Source organism: Chiloscyllium punctatum, chromosome 10, assembly GCF_047496795.1.
Source record: "Chiloscyllium punctatum isolate Juve2018m chromosome 10, sChiPun1.3, whole genome shotgun sequence".
NCBI classification, from domain to species: Eukaryota; Metazoa; Chordata; class Chondrichthyes; order Orectolobiformes; family Hemiscylliidae; genus Chiloscyllium; species Chiloscyllium punctatum.
The window spans coordinates 91053269-91075319 of record NC_092748.1 but is presented as its reverse complement, the minus strand read 5'-3'; the positions used below and the strand labels follow the sequence as shown (position 1 = coordinate 91075319).

The window sequence follows — 22051 nt, the reverse complement described above, 5'->3', positions numbered from 1 at the left end:
AAACTTGATTGTGGCAGGTGGGACTAGATTGGGTTGGAATATCTGGTCGGCATGGACGGGTTGCATCGAAGGGTCTGTTTCCATGCCATACATTTCTATGACTGTATGACTTTATGAGTAAAGCTAAAATAGAATAAACCAATTTGACCACTTCTAATACAAATTCAAGGATTTTTAAACACAAGCAAAATATAATTCCATTAATTCTAAAACACTCCTTCGTAAAGTAAGAAGAAAAACAACTTTTGTATAGTGCCCAAAACATGCCCACGGTACAGTATCCAAAACACTGCTTGGACAGTACTCACAGAAAAGTCCCTGCGACACCTTGATAGGTTTTCAACTTCAAGCTATCTGCAGTTCTAGTCTTATTTTGGAACTATATCTAAACCTTTCGAAATTTTCAACTGCTAACAAATGTCTTCCTATTCTTCTCCAATCTACCCAACAACTGCAATTCCTTTTCTCTGAAAACACCGTCATTAATCTTTTTTTCTGAATCTCGTCCAAAGTGTCCATGATCTTCTTAAAGCATGGTGCCAAGAATTAAACTTGATTGGTTGGATTTTATGAGCCATCTATGAGTGGGAACTCAGGTGGGTAAACTGTAAAGTAGGTCATAGTGCTGTGGGTGGCGTGCCTGATATGGCCCAACCTCACTTGCACGGCTGCAATTTTACATTCTCTGATGCAGAGCCTATGCCCGAGATGGCGATTTTCCTGCTCCTTGAATGCTGTCTGAACTGCTATGCTTTTCTGATGTCACACTTTTCGACTCTGACCTCCAGCATCTACAGTCCTCACTTTCTCTCTGTAGTTTTACAGGTGGAGGATGTGCCATCAGTCAATTCCTTCTCCTGCCAGGGTTTCATTCCTTTGTTTCCCAGATTTATCTTTTTGTGGTAGAAGCATGTGCTCCTCATCTAACGCAGCAATTCTGATGTGATCCTGCAGGCTGCTGGTTAGTAAAAGGAGTCAAGACCAACTGGAGCACCCTAACCACCTTCTGACAGTTATTCCTCTTTGCCCATCTTCCTCCCTTCCCCTCTCCTACTGGGCTGGGGCAAAAGCAAAAAATGCTGGAGAAACTCACCAGATCTGACAGCCTGTTCACTTTCAAGTTCAATGTAGCTTCATAACTGTACTTTGATTTCCAGAAGGCACTTGATAAGGTGCAACATAAAAGTTTTTTGAGGAAAAATATAATCTCATGTGTATGGAGTAACGTATCGGCATGGCCAGAGGAAGGGCTAGCTAGGAAACAGAGCAGACATAAATGGATCACTTTCTCATTGGTGAGATGTAATGAGTGGTCTGCCACAGGGTTTATTGCTGGGGTTTCAACTTTATTTAGTTTATATAAATGACTTGGGTGAAGGGATTGAGGCTAATATTGCTTATTTTCCAGATGATGCAAAGATAGAGAAGTAAATTGTGAAAAGGATGCAGGATGGTTACAAAGGGATGTGGGTAGATTAAGTGAAAGGCCAAAGATTTGGCAAATGGAATATGAACTTAGGGAAATGCTAATAGAATGTTATTTGTTGCAAAGGGAATTGAATACAAAAGTAGGGAGGTTAGAATTCAGTTATGCAGGGCACTGTACTACCTCTAGAATACAGTGTACAACATTGGTTTTTTTATTTAAGAAAGCATTAAATGCATTGGAATCAGTTCAAAGAAGGTTTATTTGATGAATATCTGGAATGGATGGGTTGTCTTATGAATAAATGTTGTCAAATTAGAATTTATAAGGATAAACAATTACTTGATTGAAACATATGGGATCCTATGGTAGCTTAGCAGAATGGATGTGAAAAGGATTTTATTTTCATATGAGAATCTAGAAGTAGGCATCACTGTTTAAAAATAATAGCCTGTCTATTTAAGACAGAAATGAAGCACCTGTTTTAGATGCAATCTAGAATGAGAAAAGTTTTAGGATTAGGGGTAGCAGATTTAAAACAGACATTAGGAAAAATTACTTCTCTCAAAGGGCCGTGCATCTATGGAATTCACTTCCCCAGCATGTGCTGGACACCTAGACATAGAGTAAATTTAAAGAGGTGCTTGACAGATTTTTAATTAGTAATGGGTGGAAGGATTGTGGAGAGCTGGCAGAAAATTAGAGTTGAGGCTGAGAAGTGATCGGCCATGGTCATATTAAATGGGGAGCAGTCTTGAGGGTCTGATTTGACTACTCCTGCTTCTAGTTATTCTGTTTCGAACAACTGCCATATTGTTTTTGTAATCTCTTTAAATATTTGAGGAAGGGATTGAACTGGGTTGAGTTGCCAATCCCATGCTTGAAAATGAAATACTATTGGTGCTCATTATCAAAAGGCACAAGTCATGGGAATTAGCCTGTTGTTTGTGGAAACAGGACCCCCCTAAGAATTTGGTGCTATCAAGAAAAGAGGAAATTATGGAATGAAACTAAACTGTTCTGTCATGTAGTTTAGTATTAGTTCGATCAGCATTGGTATAATATGGAGAGGAGTTGGCTTTTCATTTCTTAATGATTAATTATTATCCTGACAACATACTAATAATAAAATGTAATTTATTCACTTATTTCAAAATGAAATTCCACACAGACACATGAAATGCTAGTCAGTAAGGATATCGGGTGAGCCAAAGGGCTTAAAGAAGCTTGGTATGGAACTGGAGATGGATATTTTCCAGATGCATTGGCGAAAGATACAGACGTCATTGCTGATCTTATATTGTGTGTCCTTCATAAGAATAGGAAATTGGTTGTCTACCAGAATTATGGCACTTTGTTGCAAGTTTTAAAGAAATTTCTAGTTGGAATCTTGGAGGGGTCTGAGCGAAGTAAACTATGGCAACATTATTAAGGTTCCTCATGGTAGCCTAGTTAGCCATTTAGATGCAGAACTAGCTTGAAGGTAGAAGACAGAGGGTGGTTCTGGAGGGTTGCTTTTCAGACTGGAGGCCCGTGACCAGTGGTGTGCCACAAGTGGTGAGTCCACTGCTTTTTGTTATTTATATAAATGATTTAGATGAACATCGGAGATATAGTTAGTAAGTTTGCAGGTGACACCAAAGTTGGACATGTCGTGGGCAGTGAAGAAGGTACCTCAGAGTACAATGAGATCTCGATCAGGTGAGTCAATGGGCCCAGGAATGACAAATGGAATTTAATTTAGATAAATGTGAGGTGCTGAATTTTGGAAAGGCAAATCAGGGCAGGACTTAGCCACTAAATGGTAAGGTCCTGCGTAGTGTTGCTGAACAAAGAGACCTTGGAATGCAGGTTCATTGTTCCTTGAAAGTAGAGTTGTGGGTAGATAGGATAGTGAAGAAGGGGGTGGTGCATGTTTGGAATGAGCTGTCAGAGGAAGTGGTGGAGGCCAGTACAATTACAACAATTAAAAGGCATTTGGATGGGTATATGAATAGGATGGGTTTAGAGGGATATGGGCCAAGTGCTGACAAATGGAACTAGATTAATTTAAGATATCTGATTGGCATGGACAAGTTGGACCAAAGGGTCTGTTTCCATGCTGTACATCTCTATGACTCCAATGGCAGAATCAGCCAAGATGTCTTGCAATTTCAATCCTGATGTCTTGCAATTTCAATCCTTATGTCAAGATCATTTGGCTCCAACTTATATTCTTTTCACCAGTGGCATGTCAGGTTCCTCATTAGGCAGCAGTGAGTTGGTAATCAAGAGGGGTTATTGCTTGTTAAGTGCCTTTTTGACAGCCCAAATTACCTAATTGACATTCAGCTTTCTATCTTCCCAAACATAGCCCACCAGCTAAATGGTGAGAAACTTGACATAGAAATTAGAGAGGTTTCTGATGAATTCAGTTTGATGCTTGTTCCAAAGAACCTCCATGTTAGCTTTAATCTCAGGGCACTTTCCATGGACAATGTCATCCATTATGTGCTGACTTCTGAGAACTGGCACTCTCTGATCCACTTATAGTATGCTTCTGCACTTCAGTGTTGCATCTTGGCAACTATCATTGCAATGCTGCTGCAGGGACACTGTGCACTCAGGGTCAGGGACAAACACCTATCTCATGGACTGGTTCAGGCTACCTTTCTGAGTGCTTTGTTCACTCTCATAGCACACAATCACTTTGAACCCTGCTGTGTATTGCCTTGACTTTGTGCATCTTAGCCCTTCAGCCAGATCTATCAGGTTGTGAGCAGGCCTCAGTCAAGTTGAGAGGGATAGATTTCACTCAGAGTATCCCAGAACAGAAAGTGAAGGAAAGCCTTCAATACCAGTAGAGGGATGATCAGAGTCAGGCTGCTTGTCAGTGGGTGAAGAGCTGAATGCCAGACAGCTCTGAATGTTCCGACTGTAAAATGGGCATTTTCCTCCTGGAATATCAGAGAGGCTGGAGTTAAGGGAGATGAGAGCAGGTGGCACAGCTGTTAGCTTTGGTGCAGGTAATGAGGTGTACTGCACAAGTGAGTAGGTAGAGCAGTCAGTATGCAGAGTTAGTGATGTCAAGGTTTGGGATGGGTGAGTGCATGATATGTTGCAGGCGTTGGTGAGAGTGTAGGGCATGAGCCTTGGCGTGAGGTAGGCACAGTAGCAGAGTTAGAGAGTGGACCTTCTTCCTATTGTACTGGACATTCCTCCAGACAACTGAGATTGCTTTAACCTGGATGTCAACCTCAGACCAGGCTGTCTTGAACTGATGTCATGGTCTACATTCCTTGTCCTGTTGTAAAAGGAAGGGCAACCAGAATCTTCACATTGCAGCACCGATTTCCCCATCTACCATGTCCAGTGCAAATTTCATGAACCATGGAGGCATCTCTGGACTGACAGTGCTTGTCTGGGTGTACGATAGGCACATAGGTTAACATGGAATTTTGTGATATCCGCTAATTGGTGAGTTGTTTCAGGAATGGCCCATCTTACAACAGGGCTGGAATCAGACTTTTTTTCATTCAACCATGAATTTCATGGTCATCAGGAGTATTCTTCCTGCATGTACCTTATCTAGTCCTGTTCGAATTTTATAGATTTCTATGACATACCCCCTCCTTCTTCTGAACTCCGATTCATATAATCCTAACTGAGTCAATCTCACTTCATATGCCAGTGCTGCCATACCAGGAATCAAAGTAGGCCTGTTTTCTTTAGAATTTACAAGTTCAAAGAATGATCTGATTGAAGTCTTCAAGATATTAACAGGAAAAGACAGATTGGATAATCGTCTCTTTCCACTGGTTGGAGATTTTTGAACTAAGGGATATAGTCTGAGAATTAATAAGCACTTCTACAAAGAGTGATAGCTGTTTGAAACACTCTTTCACAAATGTCATTGGATACCTGATCAGTTGTCAATTTTAAATTTGAGACAGATAAATTTTTAGTCACAGTGTGGCACTGGAAAATCTACAGAAGATGAGACAGCATCTGTGGAGCAGGAGAGTCGATATTTCAGGCATAAATGAAGGGCTTCTCGACTTTTCTCCTCCTCGAAAGCTGCCTGACCTGCTGTGCTTATTCCAGCATGACACTTTTCGACTCTAACTCTCCAGCATCTGCAGCCTCACTTTCTCCTAATAGAACAGGACATTGGTTAGGCCACTGTTGGAATATTGCATGCAATTCTTGTCTCCTTCCTATCGAAAAGATGTTGTAAAACTTGAAAGGGTTCACAAAAGATTTACAAGGATGTTGCCAGGGTTGGAGGATTTGAGCTATAGGGAGAGGCTGAACAGGCTGGGGCTGTTTTCCCTGGAGCGTCGGACACTAAGGGGTGACCTTATAGAAGTTTACAAAATTATGAGGGGCATGGATAGGATAAATAGGCAAAATTTTTTCCCTGGGGTTGGGGAATCCAGAACTAGAGGGCATAGGTTTAGGGTGAGAGGGGGAAGATATAAGAGAGACCTAAGGGGCAACTTTTTCACGCAGAAAGTGGTATGTGTATGGAATGAGCTACCAGAGGAAGTGCTAGAGGCTGATACAATTGCAACATTTAAGAGGCATTTGGATGGGTATATGAATAGGAAGGGTTTGGAGGGATATGGGCTGTGTGCTGGCAGGTGGGTCTAGTTTGTGTAGGGATATCTGGTCGGCATGGACGGGTTGGACCGATGGGTCTGTTTCCATGCTGTACATCTCTATGACTCTATAACTCGAGTGAATGAAAATAGTGTTTCGATCTTAAGTTTTCAAATGATAGCTCAAAAATGTGTAAATTTCACTGTTTTGATTCGCAAAGTACCTTTTTATTCAATGTGAATGTTAATTTTATGCTAAGATGACTTATCCTGAGGATTTTACAGGTAGAAACAGTTATAAATCAACAAAACACTAACTTACAACAACCATTTGTATTTGTACATTTCTTAAAATAATTAAATGTCTCAAGATATTTCATGGAAGAATTATGAAACAAAATGTCACTGAGTCACATGAAATTAAGCAAATGATAAAATCTGCTTCTTTGACCAAGATTTTAAAGAAATGTCTTAAAGAGGAGAAGGATATTGTGAGATAGAAAGGTTTAGTGCCGAGTTTAATGTTGAGGCAGCTGATTGCGCAGCTACCACTGGTAGAATAATTACAATCAGGGAATGTTGAGGCCAGAATTAAAAAGTGCAGATATTGTGGAGGATTACAGAGGAGGGGTGAGCTATAAAGGGATTTGCAAATACGGATGTAAATTTTAAAATCAAGGTGTTATTTAACACCAGTGTGATGGGTGAACAGGATTTGGCGCAAGTAAGAGCATGGTCAGTAGATTCTTTTCACAGGCAAAATGCAGGGTACCATTTGATGTAACAGTTCATTGAGAATTCAGTGTTAATTACAGTGATATTTCTGGTCAGCTTGTTGAATCCCAAGTAATTCCAAGGTTGTTTGGAAGTTTCTGTCTAAGTGAATAATATAATAAAAAGTAAGGCTAAATCAAATAAATGGCATTTCCTTCATAGAGTCATAAGATGTACAGCACGGAAATAGACCCTTAGGTCCATCTCATCCATGTCGACCAGATATCCCAACCCAATCTAGTTCCACCTGCCAGCACCCGGCCCATATCCCTCTGAACACTTCCTATTCATATACCCATCCAAATGCCTTTTAAATGTTGCAATTGTACCAGCCTCCACCACATCCTCTGGCAGCTCATTCCATACATGTACTACCCTCTGCATGAAAAGGTTGCCCCTTAGGTCTCTTTTTATACCTTTCCCCTCTCACCCTAAACCAATGCCCTCTAGTTCTGGACTCCCCCACACCAGTGAAGCGATTTTGTCTATTTATTCCTAACTGTGCCCCTCATGATTTTATAAATCTGTATAAGGTCACCTTGGCCTCCAGGGGAAAATAGCCCCAGCGTATTCAACCTCTCCATATAGCTGAAATCCTCCAACCCTGGTAACATCCTTGTAAATCTTTTCAATAGGAAGGAGACTAGAATTGTACACGATATTCAAACAGTGGACTCACCAATATCCTGTACAGCCACAACGTGACCTCCCAACTCCTGTACTCAGTACTCTGACCAATGAAGGGAAGCATACCAAACGCCGCCTTCACTATCCTCTCTACCTGCGACTCCACTTTCAAGGAAGTATGAACCCAAATTACTCTCTGAACTAAAGGACAGATGCCCTTACCCCAAAAAACTTAAAGGTATGTGTAGTATATCATTTCCTAATATAATTTCCGAATATAAGTATGGTACTTATACCATCAAACCCAGGCATATATCAAATGTTCTTGTAATTTTACATTGTTTTTCAATGGAGATAGGAGTTATTCCATGTCAGGTTATTCCATGTGTCTCCACCCACACCTCTTCATCTAGCTAAATCATCATATGCCTCTGTTCTGTTTTCCCTCCTGTGCCACAAATGCAGGTCAGTTAAAGAATCCTGGATGGATTTTTTTGGACACACCATTTTTCATGAATTTGCTCGTGTTGTTTGAAGAGGTAACAGGAGGGGATTGATTGATGCTGTTGGTTATGTGTACTTAGCTTTCCAAAAGAGTTTTGATACATTGCCACATAACAGACCTGCATGAAAAGCTATCATTCATGGACTAAAAGGGGCACTAGCAACATAGATGTGAATTTGGTTGATGACAAGAAACTGAGAGTAGTAGTTAATGGATGTTCAGGCTTGCAGAAATATTTCTAGTGGAGTTCCTCAGGGATTGGTGTTGGGAACTTTGCTCTCAGGTGTATATCTATGACATTGATCTTGGTTTACAGGGACGTCATTTCATTGTGAACTCTAAGAAGGATAGTGTAGAGCTTCAGAAGGGCATGAACAGGTTTATGGAAAGGGTGGACAAGTTGCAGGTGCTGTTCAATATAGATAAATGGTTAATGATTTATTTGATAAGAGTATTCTAGAACATGCTAACAGAACTGTGAGTGTACCTGAACCATATGGACTGCAGTGATTCCAAAAAGAGGCTCATCTGTGATTACATTCCCTATAGTGTGGAAACAGGCCCTTTGGCCCAACAAGTCCACACCGACCCTCCGAAGACTCATTTCCCTCTGACTAATGCACCTAACACTATGGGCAATTTAACATGGCCAATCCACCTGACCTGCACATCTTTGGACTGTGGGAGGAAACCGGAGGACCCAGAGGAAACCCACACAGGCACAGGGAGAATGTGCAAACTCCACACAAACAGTTGCCCAAGGCTGGAATCCCCCCACCTTGTCTCAGTCCCACCCCTCGAACTCAGCACCACCTTCCTAACCTGCAATCTTCTTCCTGACCTCTCTGCGCCCACCGCCACTCCGGCCTATCACCCTCGCCTTAACCTCCTTCCACCTATCGCATTTCCAGCGTTTCCCCCCCCCCCCCAAGTCCCTCCTCCCTACCGTTTATCTTAGCCTGCTTGGCACACTTTCCTCATTCCTGAAGAAGGGCTCATGCCCGAAACGTCGATTCTCCTCCTTGGATGCTGCCTGACCTGCTGCGCTTTTCCAGCAACACATTTCAAGGCTGGAATCAAACCTGGAACTCTGGCACTGTTAGGCAACAGTGCTAACCACTAAGCCACTGTGCCACCCCATGCCACAATGATTTTAACTCCTAGACTGGATAAGCTGATAACTACATAGCATTTATTTCAATGCAAGGGGCCTAACAGGGAAGGCAGATGAACTCAGGGCATGGTTAGGAACATGGGACTGGGATATCATAGCAATTACAGAAACATGGCTCAGGGATGGGCAGGACTGGCAGCTTAATGTTCCAGGATACAAATGCTTAAGGAACGATAGAAAGGGAGGCAAGAGAGGAGGGGTGTGGCATTTTAGATAAGGGATAGCATTGCAGCTGTGCTGAGGGAAGATATTCCCAGAAATTCATCCAGGGAAGTTATTTGGGTGGCATTGAGAAGTAAGAAAGGGATGATCTCCTTATTGGGATTGGATTATAGACCCCCTAATAGTCAGAGGGAAATTGAGAAACAAACTTGTAAGGAGATCTCAACTATCTGGAAGAATAATAGGGTAGTTATGGTAGGCGATTTTAACTTTCCAAACATTGACTGGGACTGCCATAGGGTTAAAGGTTTAGATGGAGACGAATTTGTTAAGTGCGTACAAGACAATTTTCTGATTCAGTATCTGGATGTGCCTACTAGAGAAGGTGTAAAACTTGACCTACTCTTGGGAAGTAAGGCAGGGCAGGTGACTGAGGTGTCAGTGGGGGAGCACTTTAGGGCCAGCGACCATAATTCTATTAGATTTAAAATAGTGATGGAAAAGGATAGACCAGATCTAAAAGTTGAAGTTCTAAATTGGAGAAAGGCTAATTTTGATGGTACTAGGCAAGAACTTTTGAAAGCTGATTGGAGGCAGATGCTCGCAGGTAAAGGGACGGCTGGAAAATGGGAAGCCTTCAGAAATGAGATAACAAGAATCCAGAGAAAGTATATTCCTGTCAGGGTGAAAGGCACCGCTGGTGGATATAGGGAATGCTGGATGACTAAAGAAATTGAGGGTTTGGTTAAGAAAAAGAAGGAAGCATATGTCAGGTACAGTTAGGATAGATTGAATGAATCCTCAGAAGAGTATAAACGAAGTAGGAGTATACTTAAGAGGGAAATCAGGAGGGCAAAAAGGGGACGTGAGATAGCTTTCGCAAACAGAATTAAGGAGAATCCAAAGGGTTTTTACAAATATATTATGGACAAAAGGGTAACTAGGGAGAGAATAGGGCCCCTCAAATATCACTAAGGCAGCCTTTGTGCGGAGCCACAGAAAATGGGGGAGATACTAAATGAATATTTTGCATCAGTATTTCCTGTGGAAAAGAATATGGAAGATATAGACTGTAGGAAATAGATGGTGACATCTTGCAAAATGTCTCAATTACAGCAGAGGAAGTGCTGGATGTCTTGAAGCGGTTAAAGGTGGATAAATCCCCAGGACCTGATCAGGTGTACCTGAGAACTCTGTAGGAAGCTAGAGAAGTGATTGCTGGGCCTCTTGCTGAGATATTTGTATCATCGATAGTCACAGGTGAGGTGCCGGAAGACTGGAGGTTGGCAAAAGTGGTGCCACTGTTTAAGAGGACGGTAAAGACAAGCCAGGGAACTATAGACTGGTGAGCCTGACCTCGGTGGTTGGCAAGTTGTTGGAGGGACTCCTGAGAGACAAGATGTACATGTATTTGGAAAGGCAAGGACTGATTAGGGATAGTCAACATGGCTTTGTGTGTGGGAAATCATGTCTCACAAACTTGGTGGAGTTTTTTGAAGAAGTAACAAAGAAGATTGATGAGGGCAGAGCAGTAGATGTGATCTATATGGACTTCAGTAAAGCGTTCAACAAGGTTCCCATGGGAGACTGATTAGCCAGGTTAGATCTCATAAAATACAGGGAGAACTAGCCATTTGGATACAGAACTGGCTCAAAGGTAGAAGACAGAGGGTGGTGGTAGATGGCTGTTTTTCAGACTGGAAGCCTGTGACCAGTGGAGTGCCACAAGGATCGGTGCTGGGCCCTCTACTTTTTGTTATTTACATAAATGATTTGGTTGCGAGCATACGAGTACAGTTAGTAAGTTCGCAGATGACACCAAAATTGGAGGTGTAGTGGACAGTGAAGAGGGTTACCTCAGATTACAACAGGATCTGGACCAGATGGGCCATTGGGCTGAGAAGTGGCAGATGGAGTTTAATTTAGATAAAAGCGAGGTGTTACATTTTGTGAAAGCAAATCTTAGCAGGACTTATACACTTAATGGTAAGGTCCTAGGGAGTGTTGCTGAACAGAGACCTTGGAATGAGGTTCATAGCTCCTTGAAAGTGGAGTTCCAGGTAGATAGGATAGTGATAGTTTGGTATGCTTTCCTTTATTGGTCAGAATATTGAGTACAGGAGTTGGGAGGTCATGATGTGGCTGTACAGGACATTGGTTAGGCCACTGTTGGAATATTGCGTGGAATTCTGGTCTCCTTCCTATCGGAAAGATGTTGTGAAACTTGAAAGGGTTCAGAAAAGATTTACTAGGCTGTTGCCAGGGTTGGAGGATTTGAGCTATAGGGAGAGGCTGAACAGGCTGGGGCTGTTTTCCCTGGAGTGTCGGAGGCTGAGAGGTGACCTTATAGAGGTTTACAAAATTATGAGGGGCATGGATAGGATAAATAGACAAAGTCTTTTCCCTGGGATCGTGGAGTCCATAACCAGAGGGCATAGGTTTAGAGTGAGAGGGGAAAGATATAAAAGAGACCTAAGGGGCAACTTTTTCACGCAGTGGGTGGTATGTGTATGGAATGAGCTGCCAGAGGATGTGGTGGAGGCTGGTACAATTGCTACATTTAAGAGGCATTTGGATGGATATATGAATAGCAAGGGTTTGAAGGGATATGGGCCGGGTGCTGGCAGGTGGGACTAGATTGGGTTGGGATATCTGGTCGACGTGGACGGGTTGGACTGAAGGGTCTGTTACCATGCTGTCCATCTCTATGACTCTATACCTGATCCTAAATGTATTCAGCTTCAAGTAACCTCCTCAGGGCATTGTCCTAGCACTTCTTATTTGGGTCTGTCACTAATTCCTTACAATAAGGTATTCTAATTTGATTGTATTCTCCTCTTCACTGGAGCACTGCTCTATACAACCCTGTCTGTCCAAGGACTTCACAGAACTACTCAAAGCAAAGTAAAATGAAAAAATGTCTTTCTAAGCTTAAAAGTGTTCTCTAAATTAAAAAGAAATCTGTCTATAAATTTCTAAACGATGCTAAAGCACAATGGCTTACCTTGCTAGATCTTGAGACACCCTATGTTAAACCAAAAAAATCCTTAATGCTGCCAAAGAAGCTCCCTCAAATTGTTGAAAAAGAAATCACCGTGGTTAAAGAAATACTTAAAAGTTAATCATTAACTTCAGACACATTGAAAATTGATATGCTACTAAAGGTAAGTAATAATCTCCAGAATGTTGATAGTGGAGAAAGTGGAGGTGGTAGTGCCATGGAATGCTAAGTGAAAGTAGTTATATTTTTTTCTTGTTGGCAATTGTTATTGCTTGGCAATTCTGTGATGTGAGACCACGACTTGCCACTTACTAACTCAAACCTAAATATTGTTTACGTCTGGCCCCGCAAGGGTGCAGACTGCATCAATATCTGAGGTGTTATGTTTGTTTCCCCTTTAAAAGCGTGCAGCTGAAGAACCCGAGGCACTACGCAGGTAGTGCCTCCCACCCGCCCTCCTCCTCTAACCTAATAATAAGATCCGTTGTGGTAAGTAGGGAAGTGCTGAATTTTGCTTGTTGTATTCTTTAGACCCAGTTTTGTTTTAAAATAAAGGTTAGCTTTAGAGGGATGGCAGTGAAGGCAGTGCAATATTCCTCCTGCAACATGTATGAGGTGAGGGATGCCATGGACGTCCCTGCTGATTACACTTGCAGGAAGTGCACCCATCTCCAGCTCCTCCAAGACCGTGTTAGGGAACTGGAGCTGGAGTTGGATGAACTTCGGATCATTCGGGAGGCAGAGGGGGTCATAGATCGGAGCTATAGGGAAGTAGTAACTCCAAAGATGGCAGACAGATGGGTGACAGTGAGGGGGACTGGGAGGAAGCAGCCAGTGCAGGGACCCCCTGCGGCCGTTCCCCTCAAGAACAAGTATACCGTTTTGGATACTTGTGGGGGGGACGACTTACCAGGGGTAAGTGACGGGGCTCAGGCCTCTGGCACGGAGCCTGTCCCCGCTACTCAGAAGGGAAGGGTGGAGAAGAGCAGAGCAATAATAATTGGGGACTCGATAGTTCGGGGCACAGATAGGCGGTTTTGTGGGAACGAGAGAGACTCACGTTTGGTATGTTGCCTCCCAGGTGCAAGGGTACGTGATGTCTCTGATCGTGTTTTCCGGGACCTTAAGGGGGAGGGGGAGCAGCCTGAAGTCGTGGTCCATATTGGCACCAATGACATAGGTAGGAGGAGTGCTGAGGATGTTAGACAGGCTTTTAGGGAGCTAGGTTGGAAGCTCAGAGTTAGAACGAACAGAGTTGTTGTCTCTGGTTTGTTACCCGTGCCACGTGATAGAGAGTCGAGGAATAGGGAGAGAGAACAGTTAAATGCGTGGCTACAGGGATGGTGCAGGAGGGAGGGATTTCGGTACTTGGATAACTGGGGTTCTTTCTGGGGAAGGTGGGACCTCTATAAACAGGATGGTCTGCACCTGAACCTGAGGGGCACCAGTATCCTTGGGGGGAGGTTTGCTAGTGCTCTTGAGGGGGGTTTAAACTAACTCTGCAGGGGCATGGGAACCCAGACTGTAGCTTTAGGGTGCAGGACCTGGAGTGTAGGGAGGTTAGGAATATGGCATCAATCTGAAAGGAGGGTGCCTGTAAACAGAAGAGTGGCTTGAAGTGTGTATACTTTAATGCCAGAAGTATACGAAATAAGGTAGGTGAACTTGCAGCGTGGGTTGGTACCTGGGACTTCGATGTTGTGGCTATTACGGAGACATGGCTAGATCAGGGACAGGATTGGCTGTTGCAGGTTCCAGGGTTTAAATGTTGTAGTAGGGTCAGAGGTGGGGGTAAAAGAGGGGGGGGGTGTGGCTTTGCTTGTCAAAGATAGTATTACAGCGGTGGAAAGGACGATGGACGAAGATTTGCCATCTGAGGTAGTTTGGGTTGAGGTTAGGAATAGGAGAGGTGAGGTCACCCTGTTAGGAGTCTTTTACAGGCCTCCTAATAGTCCTAGAATCGTTGAAGAAAGGATTGCGAAGATGATTCAGGAGAAGAGTGACAGTAATAGGGTGGTTGTTATGGGGGACTTTAACTTTCCTGATATTGATTGGGAAAGCTATAGCTCAAGTTCGTTAGATGGGTCAGTGTTTGTCCAATGTGTGCAGGAGAGTTTCCTGACACAATATGTAGATAAGCCAACAAGAGGTGAGGCCATACTGGATTTGGTTCTGGGTAACGAACCAGGCCAGGTATTAGAACTAGAGGTAGGTGAGCACTCTGGGGACAGTGACCACAGTTCGGTGATTTTTACTCTAGTGATGGAGAGGGATAAGTGTGTACTACAGGGCAAGAGTTATAGCTGGGGGCAGGGAAATTATGATGCGGTGAGGCATGACTTAGGATGTGTGGATTGGAAAAGTAGATTCCAAGGCAAGAGCGTAATTGATATGTGGAACTTGTTCAAGGAGCAACTATTGAGTGTCCTTGATAAGTACGTACCTATCAGGCAGGGAGGAAAGGGTCGTGTGAGGGAGCCGTGGTTTAATAAGGAATTGGAATCCCTTGTTAAATGGAAGAGGGCGGCCTTTGTAAAGATGAGGCGTGAAGGTTCAATAGGGGCGATTGAGAGTTATAAGGTAGCCCGGAAGGACCTGAAGAGAGAGCTAAGAGCAGCAAGGAGGGGACATGAAAGGTCCTTAGTTGGTAGGATTAGGGAAAACCCTAAGGCTTTCTATAGGTATGTTAGGAATAAAAGAATGACTAGGGTAGGAATAGGTCCAATCAAGGATAGTAATGGGAAGTTGCGTGTGGAGGCTGAAGAGATTGGGGAGGCACTGAATGAATACTTTTCGTCAGTATTCACTCAGGAACAGGACATTGTTGTCGATATGAATACTGAGGCACGAATAAGTAGAATGGATGGCTTTGAGATATGTAGAGAAGAGGTGTTGGAAATTCTGGCAAGGGTGAAAATAGATAAGTCCCCTGGGCCTGATGGCATTTATCCTAGGATTCTCTGGGAAGCAAGGGAGGAGATTGCAGAGCCATTGGCCATGATTTTTGTGTCCTCTTTGTCTACAGGAGTAGTGCCAGAGGACTGGAGGCTAGCAAACGTGGTTCCCTTGTTCAAGAAGGGGAGTAGGGATAATCCTAGTAACTATAGGCCAGTGAGTCTCACTTCTGTTGTGGGCAAAGTCTTAGAGAGAATTGTAAGGGATAGGATTTATGCACATCTGGATAAGAATGATGTGATCAAGGATAGTCAGCATGGTTTTGTGAAGGGCAGGTCGTGCCTCACAAACCTTATTGAATTCTTTGAGAAGGTGACGAAGGAGGTAGATGAGGGGAAAGCGGTAGATGTGGTATATATGGATTTTAGTAAGGCGTTTGATAAGGTCCCCCATGGTAGGCTACTACAGAAAATACAGAGATATGGCATTGAGGGTGAGTTGGAGGTTTGGATTCGGAATTGGCTGGCTGGAAGAAGACAGAGGGTAGTAGTTGATGGCAAAGGTTCATCTTGGAGTGCCGTCACTAGCGGTGTTCCGCAAGGATCTGTTTTGGGACCATTGCTGTTTGTCATTTTTATAAATGACCTGGAGGAAGGGTTAGAAGGTTGGGTGAGCAAGTTTGCGGATGATACGAAAGTCGGAGGAGTTGTAGACAGTGAGGAAGGATGTGGCAGGTTACAGCAGGATATAGAGAAGCTGCAGAGCTGGGCAGAAAGGTGGCAAATGGAGTTCGATGTAGCTAAGTGTGAGGTGATTCACTTTGGTAAGAGTAACAAAAAGATGGGGTACTGGGCTAATGGTCGGATACTTGGTAGTGTGGAAGAGCAGAGGGATCTTGGTGTCCATGTACACAGATCTCTGAAAGTTGCCACCCAGGTAAATAGTGCAGTGAAGAAGGCATATGGCGTACTGGCTTTTATTGGTAGAGGAATTGAGTTCCGAAGTCCTGAGGTCATGCTGCAGTTGTATAAGACTCTGGTGCGGCCGCATCTGGAATATTGTGTGCAGTTTTGGTCGCCATACTATAGGAAGGATGTGGAGGCACTGGAACGGGTGCAGAGGAAGTTTACCAGGATGTTGCCTGGTATGGTAGGAAGATCCTATGAGGAAAGGCTGAGGCACTTGGGGTTGTTTTCATTGGAGAAAAGAAGGTTTAGGGGTGACTTGATAGAGGTGTACAAGATGATTAGGGGGTTAGATAGGGTTGACAGTGAGAACCTTTTTCCACGTATGGAGTCAGCTATTACAAGGGGGCATAGCTTTAAATTAAGGGGGGGTAGATATAGGACTGATGTTAGGGGTAGGTTCTTCACTCAGCGAGTCGTAAGTTCATGGAATGCCCTGCCAGTAGCAGTGGTGGACTCTCCCTCTTTATGGGTATTTAAGCAGGCATTGGATAGGTATATGGAGGATAGTGGGTTAGTGTAGGTTAGGTGGGCTTTGATCGGCGCAACATCGAGGGTCGAAGGGCCTGTACTGCGCTGTATTCTTCTATGTTCTATGTACAGAACATTGTGGAATCAAGCAAGCATTCCCACTTCTGATGTAATGATGGAGGGAATATCTTATATTTTGTCACATTCTTCTTTTGTTTAATTGCATTTCCCTATTTGGAGGTGTCCATAAATTTTGAAATATTCAACGTTTGCGAAAAGTTTTATAGCTCAAGTGCCAGTTGACATCGTTGTGGGTATGTTCGCTGAGCTGGGAAGTTGATTTGCAGACGTTTCATCGCCCACCTAGGTGACATCTTAAGCGCTTGGAGCCTCTTGTGAAGTGCTGCTGTGCTGTATCTTCTGGAATTTATTTGATTCCATTCCTGCTGCTTCCGGTTGCCGGTTCGGTTAGTTCATTTTAGTGGCTGGTATGTTGGGACCAGGTCTGTGTTTATTGATGGTGTCCGTGGATGAGTGCCATGCCTCTAGAAATTCTCTGGCTGTCCTCTGTTGCCGAAACTGGCAGCAGGAACGCAACCAAATAAATTCCAGAAGACATATTATAGCAGCGCTTCACATGAAGCTCTCAAGCACTGAAGATGTCAACTAGACAGAGGACGAAATGTCTGCAAATCATCTTCGCAGCTCGGTGAAGATACCCACTACTTTGAAATATATTTCCCATTTCCAAGTCTAAATTGATAATGTAAACTATAAAGAAGGTTAACTGAAATATGCTGGTATTTCTATACTCCAGTTAGATATATTTGGCCTAAGATGTAGGCAAGCAAAACAAAGAATGTTCAACAATATGAGATACTAATGTAACCAGATTAAATGGGGACATAGACTTTTTATTCTAATTTCTTCATACGTACAGAGTAGCACAGCAGATGTACATGGACTCATGTAAGGTAACAGATTTCATCGAGTTCCAAACGAGAGTTGCATTGAAACATCTCCTCAGTTGCTGCTTGACCTGCTGAGTTTCTCCAGCACTTCTGTTTTATTTTAGTACTCTCTCTGGTTTAGTCTAACACTTGAATCTTGCATAGTATCTGAGAAATCAGTGGCATTCATATTATAGGGCATGTTTTGAAAGTGAGCACTGTAGATGCTGGACATCAGAGTTGAAGAGTGTGGTGCTGGCAAAGCACAGCCAGGAGTATCCAAGGAGCAGGAGAATCGATGTTTCGAGCATAAGCTCTTCATCAGGAATGAAGGGGTGGCCTAAGGGGGTTGAGAGATAAATGGGATGGGCCATGGGCTGGGGGGAAGGTAGCTCAAAATGTGATCGGTAGATGAAGAAGGGAGTGAAGATGATAGGTCGGAGAGGAGAGTGGAATGGATAGGTGGGAAGGAAGATGGACAAGTGGGACAGGTCAAGACGGTGGTGCTGAGTTGGAAAGTTGGATCTGGCGTGGGGGGAAGGTGAAATGAGAAAACTGGTGAAATCCATATTGATCTCATGTGGTTGGAGGGTCCCAAGGCAGAAGATAAGGCGTTCTTTCTCCAGGCATCAAGTGGTAACAGTTTGGCGGTGGAGGAGGCCCAGGACGTGTATGTCCTTGGCCGAGTGGGAGGGGGAGTTAGTGTTCGGCCAAAGGGTGATGGGGTTGTTTCTTGCCTGTGTCCCGGAGATGTTCTGTGAAGCGTTCCACAAGTATGCACCCTGTCTCCCTAATGTAGAGGAGACCACATCAGGAGCAACAGATACATTAGATGATGTGTATGGAAGTGCAGGTAAATCTACGATGGATGTGGAAACCTCCTTTGGGGCCTTGGATGGAGGTAAGGGGGGGGGAGATATAGGCACAAGTTTTGCAATTCCTACAGTGTGAGGGAGGGTGGGTTGGTGGGGGGGGAAAAGACCTAACAAGGAAGCTATGGAGGGACTGGTCTTTACAGAATGCAGATAGGGGTGAGAAGGGAAATATATCCCTGGTGGTGGTGGTGTCTGTTTGTAGGTGGCAGAAATGGCGGAGGATAATGTGATGTATCCATTGGTTGGTGGGGTGGAAGGTGAAGATGAGGGAAATTCTGTCCTTGTTGCAGAGTGGTGTGGTTGAGGGCAGAGGTGCAGGAAGTGGATGAGGCTGCAAGGGATCATGGGAGGACCACGTGCGGCCTCTACTGTATCTGCTCCCAGGCGGACCAATTCCACTGCCTCCGCCACATTTGTTCCAAGGAGGACCTATTCCACCACAGAACATAGTTCCTCTGCTGTGTCTGCTCCCAGGAGGACCAACTCCACCACAGAACATATCGACATCTACACCACTGAAGCCCGGCGTCAACTCGCAGACACCTTCTCCTATTGCCCCCTTGACCACGGCCTCCCCTCCCATCACCAAACCATCATCTCCCAAACCACATACAACCTCATCACCTCAGGGGATCTCCCACCCATAGCCACCAACCTCATCGTCTGGGAATCCTGCACCACCCAGTTCTATCTCCTACCTAAAATTCACAAACCTGACTGCCCCACTGAACTCATCTCTACATACCATGACACAGTTCTATCCCCCCAATCCAGGAACACCCCACCTATGTTTGGGACACCATCCACACTCTCCACCTCCTCCATGACTTTTGTTTCCCTGGGCCCCAACGCCTAATCTTCACTATTGATATCCAGTCTCTATACACATCCATCCGCCATGACAAAAGTCTTCAAGCCCTCCATTTGTCCCCTCCCGTCAACCCCATCAGTATCCTTCCACTGACACTCGCCCTCAATAATTTCTCCTTTTATTCCTCCCTCTTTTTCCAGACCAAAAGGGTAGCTGTGGACACCCACATGGGCCCCAGCTTTGCCTGTCTCTTTGTCAGTTACATGAAACAGTCCATCTTCCGCAGCTACACTGGCACCATTCCCCACCTTTTCCTCGGCTACATCAATGACTGTATCGACGCCACCTTGTGCTCCCATGAGGAGATTGAACAGTTCATCAACTTCACTAACATGTTCGATCCTGACCTCAAGTTCACCTGGACCATCTCAGACACCTCTCTCCCCTTTTTGGACCTCTCTATCTCTATTAACGGTGACTGACTCAGACATCTACTACAAACCCACCGACTCCCACAGCTACCTGGACTGCACCTCCTCCCACCCTACCTCCTGTAAAACTTTTAACCCTAATTCCGAATTCCTCCACCTTCGCTGCATCTGTTCCTAGGATGACAAATTCCACCACAGAACATACCAGAAGGTCGCCTTGTTCAAAGACTGTAATTTCTCCTCCCTCGTGGTCAATGATGCCCACCAGCACATCTCATCCACTTCCCGCACCTCTGCCCTCAAAGCCCATCCCTCCAACCGCAACAAGTTCAGAACCCCCAAATCTCACCTTCCACCCCACCAACCTCTGGATGCATTTCATTATCCTCCGCCATTTCTGCCACCTATAAATGGACCCTACCATCAGGGATATATTTCCCTCCCCACCCCTACCTGTTTTCCTTAAAATACAATTCCTTCTGCGATTCCCTTGTTATGTCCACGCCCCCCACCAACCCACCCTCCTCTCCTGGCACCTTCTCCGCCACTGCAGGAATTGCAAAACCTGTGCCCACATCTCCACCTTACTGCCATCCAATGCCTCAAAGGAGCCTTCCACATCTGTCAGAGATGTACCTGCACTTCCAAACACGGCATCTACTGTATCCGTTGCTCCCGAAGTGGTCTCCTCTGTATCGGGGAGACAAGACTCCTACTTGCGGATCGTTTCAGAGAACATCTCCGGGACACCCGCACCAACCAACACCACCGCTCCGTGGCTGAATACTTCAACTCCCCCTCCCACTCTACCAAGGATATGCAGGACCTGTGCCTCTTCCACTGCTAAACCTTTATCACCCGACGCCTGGAGGATGAGCGCCTCATCTTCCGCCTTGGGACCCTCCAACCAACGTGATCAATATGGATTTCACCGGTGTTCTCATTTCCCTTCCTCTCACCATATTCCAGATCCAACTTTTCAATTCGGCAACATCCTTTTGACCTAACCTAACTGTCTTACCTGATCATCTTCTTTCCCACCTAATCGCTCCACCCTCCTCTCCGACCTTTCACCTTCACGCCCTACTTCATCGACCTAAAAACATCAATTCTCCTGCTGCTCGGATGCTGCCTGACCGGCTTTGCTTTTCCAGCACCTCTTTGGCTCATGTTTTGAAATTGTCTATTCTTTCTAAAATGAGTATAGTTCTCCTGTCGGTTAGTACATTCCTGACAGTAAAGAGATTGAAATTAGTGCAACCAGAATAAAAGGAACAAACAGTCTGACTATTTCAATTTATTTGTGCATACAGTGTCACAGCACGAATATACCCACTTATCTGAGAAAATAGATTTTGTTGCATTGAGAGTTCTACTGATGGAGTAAATATAAAACTACCAGTGCAAGAGAGGCAGCCTTTGATAGGTTACCTCATACTAATGGTGTTTACATTACAAGGATGAAAGGTAAAATATTGATAGCATTGCAAATAAAATAACCAAGTCCTAATATTGAGCATTTCCAAATGCATCTGTGGGTTTATACCCTTTCAGCCCAATATTACACTTGAATATTAATTTGGAGTATCACAGTTAGCACCTGGGAGCTCGAAGTCTCCAATCCATTTTTTTCCACTTTAAAGATGCTTTAAGGAAAGCTAAAAGGTCTCACTTTTTAAAAAAAGATAAACTTTAATAATTTTCTAGTTAGCTTAAATTTAGGGGAATATTAATTTAACTAACGGTCTGGTGGGGAAGCTCAGTCTCGTGTTTTGCACAGCCTGTACTATGTGAAAAGTTGTTGGTACCTCCTGGCCGCTTGGATGACCATGTTTAAAGGTAGTGCCAGGGTTTGGCCAGCTGGGCTTCAGAGCTTGCGCCTATACTGGAAGCACATCAGTGCTTCTGCAAGGCTGAGAATTGTGTAAATAGTACGCTTTTAGACATGGCCATGCTGCAGCTTACAGAAGTACTTTCAGAGAAGGAGTGGGTGACCACCATTATGGAGATGGAAAGCAAACAGGTAGTCAGGGAAACCTCAGAGCGCATATCGATCAAGAACAGATTTTCTGTGTTGGAAAACAATAAGACAGTGTTAGACTGGGTAGCACAGCCAGACCACAGCAGCACTAAGAGGAGGTTAGGGGGTGTGGTGGAAGAGAAGAGGATCAATAATGATAGGTGACCCAATAGTGAGGGATGGAGGTAGGTGTTTCTGCTGCTGCAGATGTGGTTCCAAGATGGTGTACTGCCTTCCTGGAACCACTGTCAAGGATGTCACTGGCTCCAGGGCATAATGAGTCACGAAGTTACCAAAAACATAAGTAAAAAGAGGGACGAAGTTCTGTAAGAAGAATTTAGGGAGCAAGGTAGTAGACTGAAAAGCAGGACCTCAAATGTTGTA

The 22051-nt window shown here is 44.2% G+C and overlaps 1 protein-coding gene across 13 annotated transcripts in view; it reads left to right on the top strand.

Annotated features, from left to right (window-relative positions):
- The window catches only part of gtdc1 (glycosyltransferase-like domain containing 1), a 369150-nt gene that overhangs the window by 278353 nt on the left and 68746 nt on the right, over window positions 1-22051 (top strand). Inside the window, exon 8 of one of the 13 annotated variants that reach the window (XM_072579741.1) lies at window positions 7416-7608. The exons of the other annotated variants lie outside the window; for them this stretch is intronic. Within the exon in view, the coding sequence (XP_072435842.1) occupies window positions 7416-7485 (70 nt within the window). The 3' untranslated portion in view covers window positions 7486-7608. Of the gene's footprint in view, window positions 1-7415; window positions 7609-22051 lie in introns of those variants that run through there. 13 annotated transcript variants of the gene reach the window in all.